The sequence below is a fragment of the Gobio gobio genome (genome assembly GCF_949357685.1).
Source record: "Gobio gobio genome assembly, chromosome: 19".
In the NCBI taxonomy this organism is placed as follows: Eukaryota; Metazoa; Chordata; class Actinopteri; order Cypriniformes; family Gobionidae; genus Gobio; species Gobio gobio.
The window spans coordinates 29,200,147-29,219,926 of NC_137112.1; the positions used below are offsets into that span (position 1 = coordinate 29,200,147).

A 19,780-nucleotide genomic window follows, 5' to 3' on the forward strand; every position below is an offset into this window, starting at 1 on the left:
CGTTTTGACTGAGGGCAAAGAGAAGTTTCATAACTTAATTTTTTTTAAGCTATTTAACCGTTGTAGCCTACAAGCGTTGACTTTGTTTGACTGAATTGTTTGTGTTATTCATTGTATAGCTTATTATACCTTGTTTTACTTATACTTTTATAATGGCTATTATTGATCACACATAAACTGACATTTAACAAAAGAGACTGGTTGTGTTTTATGTCATATTTAATTTTATTACAGCGATAATCATATATATGCACACTTATTGTCTGAACCACATATTAATGTGTTTAATATTTTTTTAAAATGTAAATGAAAAGAGACATGGTTGTGTTTTATATTTCGTTTGCTATAAATATACATGCAGTGAAGATAATCAAGGTATGCTTTGCCTGAACCACATATATGTGGCTATTAATGTTTAATATTTTTTATGAAAATGAAAAGAGGCAGAGAGGTGTTTCATGACATTTATCCTGGAGCAACTTGAACACGCATCTTTTTCCGCTTCAAACGCTCAATTTATTCGTGCATCCAATTCGCTGTAGATTCGAATGGATTCAAAATGTTCAAGCGTCCAACTAGATGCGAATTTGATGCTTTATTCGCGTTTGGTGTGAACGCAGCATTATACATTTGCAAAGATTTCAAACAAACTTCTTTCACGTTGACATTATGGGGTATTTGTAGAATTTTGAGGAAAATAATGAATTTACTACATTTTGGAATAAGGCTGTAACACAACAAAATGTGGAAAAAGTGAAGCACTGTGAATACTTTCCGGATGTACTGTATAACACTTGCCAATGATTGCAGTATAAAACGTACAGCAGTAAAACCACTGAATCCACACTTTTCCGTTTATGATAATTACATAAAAAAAAAAAAAATTATATGTGCCCCCCAAACGCAAACATTTGGGTAAGGATTGATGATTACAAAAGACTCTCAAGAGAAAGGTTTTTTTATTTTAATACAATGCCAGTAAAAAGTGCTTCCTCCAAGAACTTCAGTGTGCAAGTTTCTCAGTACCCTTTTCCGAAAACTTAAGACTTTCATTTAATTGCCCATTCAGCAGTTGACAAATCCATGTCTCATAAATAGCTTATCTAAAAGTACTGTTATATGCAATTAATAATCCACAAGGCACATAGTGGTTTTGATTTAAGTGGTTGCTTCCAGACCAGACAATACATTTACAAGAAACAGCGAGCATTGGTTGGAATATAACAGCAAGCTGTTAAGTAGTTACAGTAAGCAAGTGCATCAAGAAAAGCCACTGCAGTCTGGTTGTGCTTAATGACTCTACAATTCAAATATGAGGAAAGCTCAACAACAAAGTTGAGCTGAACACAGGTTTGCTCAGTGAGGAAATGCATACGTTTGGTCAGTAGATTTGCACAGTTTTTAATAGATAACTTGGTCATCTAGTAGGTAGTGCACAAGCACACTTAAGAGTCTCTCTGGCCCCAGTGTTAAGACGCTGGCAGTGTATAGGCATCACATCAAGGTTTAATCTTCCAGAGCTGTTAAAAAAAAACACATGACGGACATTGTTAAACCTGTTAGTTAAAGATTGCTTGTGTATTTTTTACTGCTTAAACACCGGTATGATAAAAGTCAAACAAAGAGTGCCCTGATAACAGGAAGTAGTACAATTGCATTTATGAGTTAAGTCATAAAAAAACAGATCATCAAGATCAATAATTCCTGACGTGGAGTTCAGAGGGACAATAAAACGGACCCAGGAAACAGGTGCAGAAAACCACTGTACTTAGAGTGCAAATGTTCCCCTCACCCGGATGTTGAACCCTAGTAAATCGCTGACAGCAGCTGAGATGGCTGATAGGATGACCACTCTTGTGATATTGTAGACCAGCGGATTCACCGTCAGACCCAGCAGACGGAATGGAGTGTCCAATTCCTGAAAGCAGCAAATGATGGTCAATGCAAAGCAAAGCATATTTTATTTTTCTCAATGAATGAGGCTTGTCTAATGGTCTTACTTTTAATAATTTTGTGGCCAGCCTCAGCACGTTGTTCACTATGTTCAGCTGGTCCTTTTTGTTTGGTTTCTTCTCCATCTTAAGATACAAGTTTATCTGAAGCAGAAAATGTAACAGCAAACACACTAAGCTGTAAGCAATGTGACATTTATTTGCGCCTGCGTAGTGTGTACGGTGTGAATGGTTCACTTGTTTCTGAACAATACTGCCTCTTTGTTCTGTGCGGCCGAGATTTTTATCTCACCTGTTCAGTCAGAAGCACAGAAGCATTGCTATATTTTCGGTTGGTCTCTGCTCCGAGGGTAGCGAGGCGTAGGAGAAAAACCATGAGAGCAGCACACCAGACCATCAGCTCCCAGTTGGTCTCAGAGTCCAAAAATGTGTGATGACTATGCAAAAGCTGAAACACAACAAGTGTTATCTTCCCGTTTCATTCGCTATATTAGACTGTCACACCTTCAAACTGTGAATAGATTTAACAAGCACAGAAATATGATACTTAACCTGATACCTGATATCACTTCAATTGTCTCTGAAGATGACACAACTAGTCAGGACCATTTATACTTACTACTGTACTTACTAAATCAAAATGACAAAAATACACTATATCGCCAAAAGTATTGGGACACCCCTCTAAATCTCCACAGGTTGCCACTTGTGCAATAAGTCCATTCGTGAAATTTGCTCACTACTAAATACTACTACTGTCATTGGTATTATAACAAAGTGGAAGCAATTGAGAACAGCAGCAACTCAGCCACAAAGTGGTAGGCCACGTAAAATCACAGAGCGGGGTCAGCACATGCTGAGGTGCACAGTGCGCAGGCCAACTTTCTGCGGAGTCAATAGCTACAGACCTCCAAACTTTATGTGGCCTTCAGATTAGCTCCAGAACAGTACGTAGAGAGCTTCATGGAATGGGTTTCCATGACCGAGCAACTACATCCAAGTCTTACATCACCAAGAGCAATGCAAAGTGTCGGATGCAGCGGTGTAAAGCACGCCGCCACTGGACTCCAGAGAACTGAGTGAGAGAGTCTCCACTGCTCTAAAGTGAGGAATCACGCTTCTCTGTCTGGCAATCCGATGGACGAGTCTGGGTTTGTCGTTGCCAGGAGAGCGGTACTTGCCTGACTGCATTGTGCAAGTGTAAAGTCTGGTGGGGGGGGTGGGGGGGGATTATGGTGTGGGTTGTTTTTCAGGGGTTGGGCTTGGCCCCGGCCCCTTAGTTCCAGTGAAAGGAACACTTAATGCTTCAGCATACCAAGACGTTTTGGATAATTTCATGCTCCCAACTTTGCGGGAACAGTTTGGGGATGGCCCCTTTCTGTTCCAATATGACTGCACATAAGCACACAAAGCAAGGTCCATAAAGACATGGATGAGCGAGTTTGGTGTGGAGGAACTTGACTGGCCTGCACAGAGTCCTGACCTCAATACCGATAGAACACCTTTGAGATTAATTAGAACAGAGACTCCTTTTCGTCCAACATCAGTGCCTGACCTCGCAAATGCGCTTCTAGAAGAATGGTCAAAAATTCCCATAAACACAGTCCTAAACCTTGTGGAAAGCCTTCCCTGAAGAGTTGAAGCTGTTATAGCTGCAAAGGCTGGGCCAACTCCATTTTAAACCCTACGGATTAAGAATGGGATGTCATAAAATTTCATGTTCATGTAAAGGCAGGTGTCCCAAAACTTTTGGCAATATAGTGTATATATTAAGGTTTAAGACAACAAGAGTGACAGTCTTATTTTATTATTATTTATAATTTTTTTTAGTATTTAGAGTTAGCTTTTATTTAAATTTGATTTGATTTTGTGTTTTTGTAATTGTATTATTTAAAAAAAATTAATATTTAGCTTTCATTTACTTTTTTATCTTGGTCTTAGTTGTAGTAATTTTAGACTGAATTTTAGGCAAAATTTTAAATTTTTATTCACATATAAACATTCACGAGACGATATGATAACTAAATGGTGGATTAACAGTATATAATTCCTAAAAAAATGTCAACATCTGTGAGAAAGAAAAACAGATTTGTATACATTTCACATTTGATGTCAAGGAAAACAAGACCATTTGTAAACCGTGTGGAGTGATGTAACAATCTCCGGGAAAACAAAAAGGGAGTAAATGCACCACGAAAAGCTTTCGAGACGGATTTAAATCCGATCATTCAAACCACTTCAGGGGGTGGTTAGAGACGCAATCCAAACTAAACTGGACAAGTGTAAATCGCAGCAGATGAGGACTGAGTATCTCTTCAGCAAGGCAACGCGCAAACTGCCGCAAATGAATCTGAAAGTCGCAGACGGTCAACACACAATCATCTTTATTAAAGTAGTGAGACTAAATTATCTTACCAGTGCTGATGGCGCGCTCTCTCCTATTGCTGTCTTTGATCTTGAAATTCGCTGATGATAAATAAAATGCAGCTCATATTTGTTGCTTTAGTTGCCGTGAAATCCATTAACATTTGCATATAGCGCGGAAATTGAAGATCAGATTTATATTCATTTTTGTGGAGACGCATTTAAATGGCTACGTGTAAATGGAATCGTATTAACACATCAGATAGCTATCCGATCAGTAAAAGCACATGAAGTGACCAGGTGTAAACAGGCCCAAAGAAAGTTACAATACAGGGCTCGACAATAAGGACTGCACTGAGTTGCTGAACTGAGTTCTCTTTCACACCTTATCATGCATGAAATGAAAAATACACACAACAAAATACATATAAAACTGCCTGTTTTGGTATGCAGTCAGTTATTTCTTAAGTGAAGGTAAACAGCTGGGAGAAAATTGTATTTGGATCCGTGCGTTAGTTTTTAAAGTGACAGTGGCCTAAACGTGCTGCTAAGTCCTAAAAGAATTAGTTTACTTTAAAATGAAAATTACCCCAAGATTAATTCACCCTCAAGCCGTGAACGGGTTGTGAGTGGGGAGCCTGAAGCTCAGAAAAGTGCATCCATCCATCCATCCATCATAAAAAACATAATTAAGGCCTTCTGAAGCGAATCGATGCATTTGTGAAAGAAAAACATCCATATTGAACACGTTATAAAGTAAAATATCTAGCTAGGAAGTTATATATGACTAGGCGGAAGCTAGATATTTTACTTTATAACGGGTTAAATATGGATATTTTTCTTACACAAGCGCATAGCTTTGCTTCAGAAGGCCTTTAATAACCGCCCGGAGCCATGTGGACTATGTTTAAAATGGATGGATGCACTTTTTTCAGCTTCAAACTCGTGGGCCCTGTTCACTGCGTTTATAAAGCTAGGAAACATCAAGATATATATTAATAAAACTCTGATTGTGTTCATCAGAAAGAAGATATATCAAGATACGTCATATACACCTAGGATGGCTTGAGGGTGAGTAAATATTGGGGTAATTTTTATTTTAAAGTGAACTAATCCTTTGATGTTAACACAACAAAAGATAAAGATAAATTCACAGACTGCTCGACTGAGTGGCTTTAGTAGCTTTAATAAGGGTTTATAAAAAGAAAACTATGCACTGCTATTTTATATTTGATTACTTTATTAAATTTCTGTAGGTAGCATTTCTTACCGGAATACTACTGTTAGACCTACCTCACCAACTTAAAGCGCTGTTTATTTCAGTTCTATTGTTCTTAATTTTGTTTCTTATTTACTGACTGTTAGATTTTAATATATTTAGTCGACTAAAACCAAACTAAGGGCCAGATTTACTAAACAGGGCAAAGTAGCATGATAGCGCAATTCAATAAAAGTGCCGATGGGAGAGGATAGTTCGGTGTGTGATCTACTAATAACGAACAAATAAATGAACACAGCCAGCCGAATCATTTCCATAATGACCAGCGCAATCTACCCGGTTTAAGACGCACTTTTTTTGGGCAGTAAATAATGGCGCAAACACCAGTATATTGACAAGTGCGAACCTTAGTAAATCATCTAGCATGATTCATTTAAATACTCTCCTCCCATGAATTTTGCACCTGGAAGGGAAACTCCTACAAATACATATGCAATAAGGTCAGCCGCAAAAATAACTGTCCACGTCTTTTCAGCACACGTCTTCAGTAAATCCTGACAGTAGTTTTTTAATGCCAAAAGAGGGTTTACGCTGGCGCAAGCTGTTAGTAAATCTGGCCCTAAAACTAAACAAATCAGATGACTAAAATTTGACTCAAACGAAATGGCATTTTAGTCAAAAGACTGACTAAAACAGAATCAAAATTTGCTGACAAAATGAACATGAAATAGCGCAAGTATATTTTTTTCTGTGCATCAACAATTTAATCTCTGATGACTTAAGTGCAATTCATCTTTATTCCTCAAAGTAGCAATGTCTGATACACAATGATGACATGATGTTTCACAATTACAGCAGGCATAAAACAAAAGAATACGCAAATACTATCAGCAAAACTTGAAATGGCTCAGCAATTTACAGCAGAGCAAGTGCTGTGCGCAAAAATTAGTGTCACTGTCACTTGATGGTGGATCTGGGGGGTATTCCAGAAAGCTAGGTTAACTTACCGTCATATACCTTGAACTCTCGGTTGATTAACCCAAACCTTGCTTACTCGAGGTATGCTGGTTCCAAAAACGAGTCTGGGAGTAAGTTCAGACAACTCAGAGTATGTTCCCGGGTAACAAGACATTCTAAACAGAGCAACGAATCGATGATTCACCATGGAAACAGGCGCTAAGAAAAAGCACGCCATTCTAATTCCTCGTCTTCTTTTGTTTAATGGCGATTTACATAACCGACTTAGTGCACATCGCCACCCATCAATCATTTTTTAAATGTCTTTGTGTAATAAGTAATCCTTATTCACTGAGCATAAGGATTATATTGTTTGTTTGATGCCAATTATTCTAATGCAGATCCATGTGTGAGATGACAATAAATAAATAATAAATATATTTGAATTGAATTAACATTACCTTATTATAATTTTTTATTCTAATTCTTTAGAATATATAATATTGTATATTATATAACTGAAACAAATTTGGTTATATTAATAATTATATAAAAAACATCTGAATACCTCTTAAGCAAACTAACCCTGAAACGTAACCTGCTCTGGAGCAGGTTATGAGAGTGAGTTGCTATGGCTACTTACATACCCTGAAAGTTACCCCCGTTTTTGGAACCGAAAGTTGAGGTTATTCGCTTCAACATACCCAGGTATGTCACATAACCTGCTTTCTGGAATACCCCCCTGGTGAAGAAGCTGCCAGCGATCAAAATATGGATTTTGAGGACTATGGTTGAGAACACTAATATGAGCCAGATGCTGAAAGTCCTGGGGAAATGAGCTCTGATGAGGGCAGTGATGATGGTAAAAAGCATCTGCTCAAACTGAACTCTTCTAAGTTCCAAAAGGTAACGAAAATGCTTATTGTTATTAAATATCAGGAGTTTGCAGCAGTTAGAGAGCCATCTGCGTTAGATATAGATACAGGTCGGTAAAGACCCAAATATGTAATAATGATTGGCGAAACATTCATGCATTTAAGGGTTGAAGGTACAGAAGGATCCGGATTAGAGCAAAACCTTACAAAAATATGTCTAAAGGGTGTGTCAAAAACATTGTGGAGTAGAACAATAGCTGACCTGGGCACATATGATGAAGGCAATAGACAAGGCCAGGAGGAAAATCGATGATACAATGACATCAACAGATCGCTGAGGGCCTCGTCTCTGTTAAATAGAACAAAGAAATTATTAAATTGATCTTCATATATGGTGAACAAGATATCTTTATCAGGACAACACAAATGTCACTGCCAGCAGAAACACTCAGTCACTGTCATTTGTGCTTTTATAAACAGACCGGTTAAACAAGTTGGTTTAACATTGTAAAAGCAAACAAAGCTTTTATCCTTCAGTCTATAAAGTTAAAGAGAAAAATAATTTTCATTATATGGCTGAAATTAAAATTCTATGCTATTTTTTCTAAATAAATTAAAACTCAAATCAATAATTTTAAATGCTAAAAGTGAATTTAGGCAAAACATTATACTGTACAGAATAAAAACAAAAACAAAGATTTTTATTTAGAGATTTGACAAAGATTACATTTAAAATGGTTAATCAATTATTATTAATAGATTAAAGCTGCTGTCCGTAACTTTTTTTGTGTTCAAGATTTACAAAAATTATATAATGAGACTGTACAACATGAATCCATTTTCCAATCCATGTTTTTGTCTTACCCTGAATCATTATGGTACACTTATAATAAGTGTTTATATTGGGACTATTTCTGACCGGTCTGGTAGGAACTGCTGAGGAGGAGCACAGTCCCTGCGTGATTCGCCATAGACGTAAACAGAGAGAAGTAGCTCCGGCTGCAATGTTCTTCCGCAAGACGCATACAGTTCTGTTTATTAACCGCTAGAGCGCCAAAAGTTACGGACTGCAGCTTTAACATCATGTGAGCAATAGATAAAAATACAGGAACAGGAAGGTAAAAATAGATATATAAAAATCAGTTAAATTTCAGTTTCTTAATATATTTGATAAATTAAAGAATTATTGCTAATATCAGTACGATATGGTACGGATATATTGAGTATCCCTACATGTAAACTGTAGAAGGAAGAGGATACCTTCAGGAATGATCGAAGTGAAAGCCACATCTTGATATTCTGTACTTTCTTCAGCCGAAAGTGAGGAATCTCCGATTTTTTGGCTTTGCGTGCAGATGTGAGATGGCTGAAAAGTTTTGCAAATAAAAGGCGCTGTGGAGGACATAACATTTGTTGAGAACAAAAATCCTGTCTGGCTTTATACAGATTTTGTGGCACTAAGGGGTTACACGACACCGTTTTCAACTAAAAACATATGCATTTTGTACATTAAATTACACGACTACAGTGTTTTGGGGGCCGGAAAATGGAAACTTTTGAAACGGGTATCAAAGTACAAGTTTTGGAATACGATACAGTTATCAAATTTGGGAAAACTGTGACTGCGCATGCATATTACGTGTTCAGTCTATAGGCACGTTGTGTTAATTTACAAAGTGACTTTGCCAACTACTGGCCTGGCATGCATAATACAGCATTTTCAGTCGTTTTCACGGATCAGTGTGAACGGGGATCCTTTTTGACAAAGTTGTCGCACGTGTACACGTAAAAAACGTAAGGGAAAAACTTGTCGTGTAAATGTACTCGAGCTGCACGATTCATTGTATTATTATAATCAGTGTTGGGGAAAGTTACTTTGAAAAGTAATGCATTACAATATTGCGTTACTCCCTTAAAAAGTATCTAATTGAGTTACTTAGTTACTTTTTAAGAAAAGTAATGGATTACGTTACTTTTGCGTTACTTTTGCGTTACTTTTTCTCACCTGGGCTGGGCTTGCTTTTTTGTTTTGTTTTTTAATAGCAAAAAAAGTCATTTTTTGTGCAAATGTAAAGACCTCTTCATACCAAAATTGAAATAATAAGCCCCAGGCTGAGGTAAAAATGTGCTGCCATTCTGCATAATGGAAGAATAGGACGCAGGAGAAAAAAGTTTTACCAATAAAAAAAAAAAATCTAGTAATTTTTGATCATGGCTTAACTGAATCATCAAAGGTCAGCAGCACGACATTGGTCAATAAAGGTAGATTAAATGCATACAAATATTTGTTTTATTTAACATTTAATTATTGGAGTTTTGCATAGTACTCTGATTTTGTATTTGACTGATTTTATTCATATTGAGCAGAACAGAATCTTTATTGTGCAAGTGAGATGAATAAATGCTCACATTTGGTCTAGAACTACAATAACCATCATGTTCACACACACACACACACACACACACACACACACACACACACACACACACACACACACACACACACACACACACACACACACACACACACACACACACACACACACACACACACACACACACACACACACACACACACACACACACACACACACACACACACACACACACACACACACACACACACACACACACACACACACACACACACACACACACACACACCTCTGCACTTATTCTTCTCAACATGGGGGCAGGAGAGCTGTCAGTCAAATTAATGTGAAAAAGTAACTTGCGTTACTTTTTTGAAAAAGTAACTCAGATATTTTGTTGTAAATTTGGAAAGTAATGCGTTACTTTACTAGTTACTTGAAAAAGTAATATTATTACGTAACTCAAGTTACTTGTAATGCATTTCCCCCAACACTGATTATAATATCTTATTCCTAAATGACAACGACTCTCCTGTGTCTATTAAACCTTTGACAAAAGCACACTGGAACATTCAGATCTTTTCAACCACACAGTATCGTTATTATTACAGAAGTACTAGGCTAAACGTTTATAGCAGAAGCGGTTCTAGGATTTCACCCTTAGGGGGGCTTAGCCCTCACTGCTAATAACACTACTGAGTGTTATGGCTGTGTATTGCAGAATGTCGATAGCACAAATGTGCTCATAGCTGAATTACATTAGTTTAAATAAACATAAAACTACAAATTTTACAGTCTTTGTTTTATTGCTTATGAAGTGCTACTTTTAATCTTTTCACTCATAGTTACTTTTTCTTACTTTTACTTTTTATTTGGGGTTAAAGGATTGTCAAAGGATGTCTCATGACCATTTAATTGTCATACAAACATCAAATAGTTTAAGGAAATAGAAAGCAAGAAAACATTTTCTGGAATACAGCTGAATTGTGGGCACAGAAACACTAGAAAATGTTCAGTCTATTCTTGACTATTTCTTTACCTGGCTCTAACTCTCGGTCTCCTGTGACCACTTCAGTCTCTGTAACTTTTTCTCCACCCATTTGCTCTCCCTGTCTTTCAGCATTTAAAAAAAACCCTTGTATATCCATCTATAAAAAAGCAATTATGCCTTTAAAATGCATAAATGGAAACATTATCTTGTAAGTCACCATCCCAGGTAAAAAAAGAAAGTACACTTCCATAATGTACTTAAAGTCCTCCATTTCCGTACACTCCTTTTATACTTAATATACTAAAAATCCCTCTTTAGTACTTCAGATAATCTTAAGAACATTTAAGTGTACTCATGAATATTAACTAAAATGTGCTTTTAACATACTGTGTATTAAAAAAAATGTTTTAGTTACCACTTGTAGTACACTCAGATGTTCTTAAAGGAGAAGTTCAAGGGTTAGTTCACCCAAAAATGAAAATGTCATTTATTACTCGCCCTCCGTTCATCTTCAGAACACAAATTAAGATATTTTTGTTGAAATCTGAAGGCTCAGTGAGGCCTCCATAGGGAGCAAAGCAATTTACACTCTCAAGATCCATTAACGTACTAAAAAACATATTTAAATCGGTCCATGTGAGTGCAGTGATTCAATATTAATATTATAAAGCGACAAGAATATTTTTGGTGCGCCAAAAACAAAACAAAAAACACTTATATAGGGATAATCGATTTCAAAACACTGCTTCATGAAGCTTTGGAGCATATCGAGTCAGCGTATCGATTCAGGGGTTCGGAGCGCCAAAGTCACGTGATTTCAGCAGTTTGGCGGTTTGACACGCGATCCGAATCATGATTCGACTCGCTGATTTGATACTTTCCGAAGCTTCATGAAGCAGTGTTTTGAAATCGGTTATCACTATACAAGTCGTTATTTTGTTTTTTTGGTGCACCAAGAACATTATCGTTGCTTTATAATATTAATATTGAACCACTGTACTCACACGGACTGATTTAAATATGTTTTTAGTACATGAATGGATTTTGAGAGTGTAAATTGTCCCTATGGAGCCCTCACTGAGCCTTCAGATTTCAACAAAAATCTCTTAATTTGTGTTCCGGAGATGAACGGAGGTCTTACGGGTGTGGAATGGCATGAGGGTGAGTAATACATTTTATTTTCATTTTTGGATGAACTAACCCTTTAACTTTCAAATTAAAACCAGCCCATGACTTACTCACCCTCAAGCCATCCTAGATGAAGGAAGTCATATACACATATGGCTTGAGGGGAAGTCATGGACTGGTTTTAATTTGAAAGTAAACTTCTCCTTTAAGATTATCTTAAGACGTACTAAAGAAGAATTTTAGCTTACAAAATAGCCTACAAAAGTAGTGCTCGAAAATAGGGCACTTTAAATACATTATTGAAGTGTTGTGTACTTTTTTCACTTGAGATCTCATTATCATACTGTTGTTAGCTAGGTAAATGAAAAAATAATTGTCAACGAAAAACTCGATTGCGTTGGTTTGAATAGCGTGACCAAGCAATGCTGAAATAAACTGGATGATTAACTATAGTACAAATGCAAATCATGTCCGCATATCATGTGCTGGGCTCCATACTATGGAAAGCTAATTTGGGATGGCACATTACCATAGATATTGTATAGATTTAATACAGGCTAATCAAATTTTTTTTAAATCACAGAAAATACCTTCTATAACGTCCTATGTGCCACGAGACGTAATGAAAGTAATTTATTTTACATCGTCTCCCGCCTCCGGCTGACATGAAGCACAAGCGTTGCACTTCTGACGAAGAAAGCTATCACGACACGCAAGCGCAGAAAAGCAACGAGAATAAAAAAAATTTATTTAAAAAACTTGAATCAAACTCTTTATTCAATCAACATGCCCTGCATTTCTTATTGTTATTCTTATTTTAAAAAGTAAAAATTACACTTTCAACTTCTGCCGAGCCCGCAATGGTGCAAGCTACGCAGCGGACTTCTTCCGGCAGTCAAAGCGGCATTACATCGTGAAAGTGCGGGCTCAGAGGAAGACCGTGATGGTGTTTAGGGTGCCATTTGGGACAGGGCCTGAGTAAGTCGTTGAATCATTCTTTCAAACTGATTTTTAAAAAATAATTCATTCAAATTAATGAAACCTTTTTTAAATACTCTGCAGCAATTAACATTTTGTCAGAACCTTAAGTAAATTACATCTTATTTTATTTTGTTATCGGTTCAGAATTGTGGGAGAATCGTGATCTCTATCTGGAACAAAAAAAAAAATGTGATTCTTAATTGATCTAGAATCATGCAGCTCTAAAACATACCCCAAAACGTTACACTTTACAATAAAGTTCAATTTGTTAACATCAGTTAATGCATGTTAGCTCATAATACATCAGCAAATGCCCATTTATATAACTTGAAATGTAAAATAAATTAAAAAAAATCGCATTCGAATATAGAACTGAACAATGTAGCATAACAGAAATTAGCGTTTTAGTCAAATGGTGGCCTCAAACATAAATATTAATAATGCTAACACTCAAGAGCGCAATAATTAATTAATAATTAAATGTAAAACATTTGTTTACCTGTTTATATGTCCTCTCAGCCACACACATCATGAAGAAGAAGAGTCCAGAGAGGAAAATCCTTTCCATTGTGGTGATGACAAAAAACGCATAAGACAAAGCACAAGGCGGCCCGATGGCCACTGCAGGAAGTTCCTCGAGGGAAACAGAATTGAGATTGGACACATCCAGTTTCTGTGCCAGTCTGAAGCAGTAGGGCAGCAGAGCCAGTGAGGCCGTGACCAAGCTGCCGAAGATCAGATAACCCATCCCTTGCTCAACCACCTTCACCTGGAAACAGAACAGTCATTCAGAGTAAGACAACAGCAACAACACTGATCTGTTACTTCTGAAATGCAAATACCAATGCAAATCTCTAAAACAGTCAGTGTTCAAAGGCTTACAAGGAGGTGTTTAATTTGAATAAAATGTACTTTTAGAGAGCAAGTCAACAGTTCTCTTCCCTTTCCAGGCAATTTAAACTACTAAAGTATAAATAAACAAGGCAGAGAGGTAAAGAAGGACTTTACTCGTGTGAGAATGATACCACTGATCTCCAGCACGGACATGTCAGCTTTCTTACACTCTCCTTGCTCCCAGATAATGGCACTGACACGGTCTTTGGAGGGGTGACAAGCCTGGAGCCATGAAAACTGGTGCTAAAAGGGAGATTCAATAAAGAACAAAATTAATAATTCAGTCAGAGTCCATTCTATGCCACTTATATGCTGTTTGATGTGGTTGTTAAACCTAGTAAAGAAATTAAGGCCAGTTCTGATTTCCACACTTTAAATCTTCTTAGATTTTTTTAAATAACGGGGGACGTCAAGTTGTCAAAATTGTCACAGTGGTGCAAATGTCCGGGTTAAAAAAAACGAAACAAGAAAATGAAATTCTTGAAAAGTAGAGCAACATAATGTTTTATTATTGGTATATTAACATTCAGAAATATTATCTGGAAAACCAGTCACGTGGTCTAACAAACATGCAGAAGGAAATATCATTGAGGAGCCCTGCACAGTCAGAGGCTAATGATTGTGTCAAATTCAATAAGCTTCTTAAAATATCAGATAACTTGACCTTTTTGTGACAATGCAAAGGTCAGTTCAGGTTGTACAATGTCATGCTGTGTGAAAAAAAAAGTTACACCTTGAAAAATAATAAATTTTTAGCCCTGGATTAAGATTATCATAGAATAGATTAACTTAATCCATGATAATGTTAAATTTAAATTTAATCTTGGGCAGTAAGATTAACAAATTTCACACTGCACATTAATAAACCCTGGGTTAACATTATTGTTTGCATATTCATGAGATTAATAATATGGATAAGCACAGAATGCAAGGAGCACGCAGTGTGTTTCACATGCAGTGTGAAAATGTATTACAGCAAAAAAGTTCACACCACAATCTTGGCGTGCGAGAACAAACCTCATTGGTTCTTATGAAAGCTCAAACGTGCTGCGTAACACACGAGAATGAACCTCACTGCTTCTCGCACGTCAAACGAACATGCTTGAGCTGCCGTTTATCATAACTGATGTGTGCATTTATGAATGTTTATGTGAATGAAAGCCTAAATTCAGTCTATTCATCATATAAAGCAATCGTGTCTCTTCAGAAAACTACATTTGGACTACATTTTTATAAAAATATCTTCATTTGTGTTCCGAAGATGAATTCCGACTTACGGGTTTGTAACGACATGATGAGTAAATGATAACAGAATTGTTATTTTTGGGTAAATTAACCCTTTAAGCAAATTCAATTGATTAAAGTAAAACTGCAGCCCACCTGCGGTAAGGCCTCATCCTCATCACTAGTCAGAATGATGTTGGGCAGAGGGAGGGAGTGGCTATGACTGTGATGCTCCTCCTCCCCACTGTCACTGCTTCCTGTGGAGACGGAGTCAGGATCATGTAGAAGCTCCTCCCATAACATATCATCTGTGTCAGAGGCTGGACGCGAGCCCTCTGAAGGCCGCAGAAGCTCAACGTCACGTGGCAGAGCTGGGGTGTCTTTTGGCATCCCATTACGGTCTCCCTGCATGCAATCACAAAATGGTGATGAATATTCGGAAACTATTTTACAGACCTTTGCCTTTGGTTTTAGTCAGATACACACCTGTGGTGGCGAAATGTTCTTGGGGACTTTGTGAAGTCTATTCCGGAGCGCTCGGGCATATTTTGGAGGTGCTGATGAGAAAAGTCTCTCTCTTTGCAGCTCTGCTTCATCTGCCTCCTCTTCCTCACTGGAGAGGTCTTCAGAAGCGCCATACGGAGGCCTCCTCAGGGAGTCCTGCAAAACCCACAGGATCTTATCCAAGACAAACAGAAATGTTCATGACTCTTCAAATAGTGCAGTACAAAGGAAAGTGTTTTACAAGTCTCTTCTCTGTTCTGTAGAGCATGTCGTCTTCAAGTTGCAGAGGTTTGAGTTCTATTATCCCTCCCCCTCTGCTGCCCTCATCCTCGGACCTCTTTGCTATTCTACTCTTCCTCGGTCTATGAATAAACAACAAAAATTATTTAAAACATGACACAAATGAATCAAAAGAATGCAGCGTTGACTAAACAGAAGCCAGGACCTATCCGTTTTATAATATAAATAATGTAATGGTGCCTGTTTTGACACTAGGGTCAATGACAAAATTAAAATTAAATCAATTGATAAAATAGGCATAAAGTACCCCCCCCCGAAATTGTGTCATTGAAAAGTAGTGTAGCCTAATGTAATATATATATTTTTAATAATGGTTTTACTGTTTATTCATATTTAAAAAATAAAACTTTATTTGCCCAGCCAAAGTCATGTAGTTCAACAAACATGCAGAAATAAGGAAAAAACAGGATATGAAAAGAGGAACCCCGCAGATACTCATGACTGTGTGTAAGGGTCAATAAGTCTCTTAATATATCAGATCATTTGACCTTTTTATGACATGGCAAGGTTAGTTCAGGTTGTAAACATTTAAAAACTCCCAAATCATATTTATGAATAATTCTTGACATTTATAAAATACAATTTTTACCTTGAAAAAATTTATTATATTTTTTTAAATATTCTAATGTCATTACTTTGTACTTGATTATGACACCACAACATGTAAACTTTTCATTAAAATGGTATGAAGTTTTCCAAAACCACATGACATTAACATGAATACAAAGAGTACATTTTCAAGAACTTGGCACATGTGTTTTAAACTAGATTTTTCCCTTCTCTTTATTTGTCATTGACCCACTAGTGTCAGCTGAACACTGGCACTGCTGATTAAACTGCCAGCCTTGTGGAAGATTAGATGTATTGGACATTTGATGAGAGCGAGAAAAAACACTTGGTCCTTTATGGCTCAGAGTCAGTCTCTCACAAATCTGACACAGCAGTAGCTTAACCTTTTCCTGCGAACAGGGCTGGCTGTCCGGCTGGGGACAGGGCTGTTGTCCGGGCTTCTGGAAGATTCTGTGGATACTATTTGGCAGTGTACTGTACCCATCAACAGCATGAGACACAATGGACCCACAACCTCACTGGCACAGGCTACCGGTACCTCAAAATACAACACAGCTCCAGCCACTGCAATGAACACAGATCATGATAGCATTCATTTCCAATTGGCTTAGAATGCATCATCACTAAGCCACATGCATAATCTTTTAAAGAAATCTGAAATATTCTAAGAATGACTAATGAAACTAGGATAAAACAGTTCAATGCACATTTTATGTCCATGTGACTGTTTTGCTGATAAGAAGAAAAACTGCATACCTTGAAGGAAATACAGAACCAAGATGAGGGTGGAGATGCATTTAGATGTGACTTGGATCCACCAATAAAAGAAGAAAGGGAAGAAAAGGACCCTGACCAAGCCTTTACGAGTCAGAGCGGTCCAAGGGCTCTCTGGTTTGGCCTTGCTAAACGTGGAACCTGCAGTTGTAAAGACACTAGTTCAAAAAGGGCATCATACTGTAAAACAGTACTCATTTTGAATAGAAAAATAATGCAACAATGTAAAAGTAAAACCATGTTAATTATTTACCTGTTAGTTGCCGTAATCTATACAGTGACATTCTTTTAAACATTCAAAAGTTTGCGGTTGGTAAGAATTTTTTAATGTTTCATACTCAGAAAGGCTACATTTATTTAATCAAATATACAGTAATATTGTGAAACAATTTAAAATAGCTGTTTTCTATTTAAATATATTTTAAAATGTAATTTATTCCTGTGATTGTAAAGCTGAATTTTTTTTGTCACATGATCCATCAGAAATCATTCTGATATGCGGATTTGGTGCTCAATAAACATTTATTATTATTATTATCAATGTTAAAAACAGCTGTGCTGCTTAATATTTTTGTGGAAACCGTGATGCATTTTTTTCAGGACACTTTGATGGATAGAAGGTTCAAAAGAACAGCATTTATTTGAAAAAGAAATCTTTTGTAACATTATAAATGTCTTTACTGACAGTTTTTAATAAATGTGCTTGATAAGCGCTTGATGAATAAAAGTATTCATTTGTTCATTAAAATTATAATAATTTTACAGTAAATTATTGCAAGTAAATAATATAAATGACCTTATAATTTTTGGGAATTGGAATTTATACTTGACATTAATATACTATTAGTAAGTTAAAACTATGATTGACAGTGAAAATCAAAACAGGATGTTCCCAGAAGCCCCTGTGCGACACATTATATTTGATTATCTTACTTTGAACTTAGTAGTTCAAATAAGTTGGTACATTACCATTATATAATTTAATTAATACGTGGTTATAATTAAACTGTAAAACATATAGGCATGGAAATGTCATCCTGTAATGCCTGAAACAATGTCACTTTTTTGCAGTGAATTTCTAGCAACTTTTGCTGTTTGTTTTACTTTACATTTTTTACAGCGTAGGCATGTGATCTTATCTGATCTGACAGCCTATAACAATTATAGGTGTAGATTCAGATGCTAAACTTGATGATAACTCACCTCTCACCAGGTCAACATCAATGAGGTCTGGCTTGATATGGCCTGTCTTTTTAGGTTTGCTTCCAAAGCCCTGTTCAAAAGGTACAAAGTTTCACAAGTCTGATTGCATACATTTTACGCAATATTCAAGAACCACATATATGCTGCAAACACAAACTGCCACATTACCTTGAGCTCATTCTGTTCCAGTGATTTTTCCCAAATCTGCTGATCATATGCTCCAATCTTTGACACAAGATCATTAGAGAACTTGTAACGTTAACCACTTTACAATAACAATCTTTATTTACATGATAGATGTAAAAAGGCTCACCTTTTTCTGATACCATGCTATTCCTGCCATGTTTGAAATACATTCGGTCATGTCATCTCAGGCAGTAACGTTAGATATCAATCACAGAACATTTCATTCCTCGAAAGAGTCAGATATCCGCGTTATGTCATTGCAGAAAAAATACACGACTGCTCACAGTTGAAGGTACAAACATAGGAAGCGACTCAAGTGCAAATAATGAGAGCGGCTCTGTTAGACTGCATTTGATAAATATCTCTACAGGTAAAGTTGCTGGCTATTAGTTCAATAAAAAAATGATACAATATTAAACTTACCCGAGGCCCAATAAACGGTATCTAGCTGAGGTTCCTCAGAAGTGCGTGTTGAGTCTTGTCAACATTTTCAGATATTTATGTCGGAGCTGAAACAAACCTCGCCCCCTACTAACTTACAGCAAAACTATCAGACGCTATCATAAACATCTCATTAAAATGTAAAAACAGCCGTCTAAAGTTATGAACTTACTATATTTACTGTCAAAACACCCTGGCATTAGTTCGGTTAAATCTGATCGACGATAGAAAGAACTTCTTGTAAAAGAGAAGTGATTGTTAAAGTTCCCACTCTCATCAGCGCCTGGCTGCAACAGCAAGTGTGTGAAGCAAGCAACCAACGACAACCAACTGCACATCAAATGTAAATGGCGGAACTACGTTGTACAAAATAAACATTAGTAAATAATAAATAGAATTAATTAAAATACAATAAAATAAAATAATTGTCAGTGAAAATTCTTCAGTTCAGTCGAATGTTCATAGAGCAATGTGACAGTGTTGTATTGTAATTAAATAGAAGGTTAAGTTATATTTCTGATCCGAATCGTTCTTTTGAGTATTTGAGTATTTACGACGAATCTTAAAAATCACCAAAAATAGATAAATCATGTACTCAAGTTAACCTGTATGAGTTTTTTTCTTCTGTTGAGCACAAAATAATATTTTAAAGAATGTTGGTCACCAGACAGTTGACAGCCATTGACTTCCATTATTTTAAACAACCACAAATTAAAATCCATATTCGTTTCCAATGTTTGTAAAGTATCTTCAGTTCGGTGAACTATAACCATAGACTGTAAAAAAAAAAAAAAAAAAAAAAAAAAAAGACATGATTGCATTTTGTAGGCAGAGGTGTCAACTAA

At 36.5% G+C, this 19,780-nt stretch overlaps 1 protein-coding gene across 3 annotated transcripts; it reads right to left on the minus strand.

The window, feature by feature from the left end:
* Positions 1-210: 210 nt before the first annotated feature.
* On the minus strand, positions 211-19,284 carry phtf1 (putative homeodomain transcription factor 1). 3 transcript variants are annotated; one of them, XM_079845239.1, is made up of 18 exons: positions 18,918-19,240; positions 18,622-18,720; positions 18,477-18,533; positions 18,309-18,378; positions 17,088-17,246; positions 16,715-16,895; positions 15,703-15,823; positions 15,444-15,617; positions 15,114-15,362; positions 13,848-13,976; positions 13,339-13,608; positions 8,628-8,759; positions 7,630-7,716; positions 4,368-4,418; positions 2,245-2,400; positions 2,001-2,096; positions 1,793-1,918; positions 211-1,520 (listed from the first exon to the last, which is right to left on the minus strand). In XM_079845239.1, exons 2-18 carry the CDS (start codon positions 18,670-18,672, stop codon positions 1,500-1,502), a joined length of 2,130 nt encoding a protein of 709 aa, XP_079701365.1. In that variant the 5' UTR covers positions 18,673-18,720; positions 18,918-19,240; the 3' UTR covers positions 211-1,499. The 3 variants fall into 3 exon arrangements, with proteins under 3 accessions (XP_079701365.1, XP_079701367.1, XP_079701366.1); XM_079845241.1 differs by lacking the exon at positions 4,368-4,418 and having other exon boundaries at positions 18,918-19,284; XM_079845240.1 differs by having other exon boundaries at positions 18,622-19,241.
* Between the last annotated feature and the right edge of the window lie 496 nt (positions 19,285-19,780).

Excerpts from the sequence above, each read along its gene's own strand:
- phtf1 (XM_079845240.1), bottom strand. The coding sequence starts at position 18,672 with ATGACCGAATGTATTTCAAACATGGCAGGAATAGCATGGTATCAGAAA. Across the intron at positions 15,618-15,702 it reads ACAGAACAGAGAAGAGACTT|GACTCCCTGAGGAGGCCTCC; the intron begins GTAAAACACTTT and ends TGGGTTTTGCAG. Across the intron at positions 1,919-2,000 it reads TGGCCACAAAATTATTAAAA|GAATTGGACACTCCATTCCG; the intron begins GTAAGACCATTA and ends TGCTGCTTTCAG.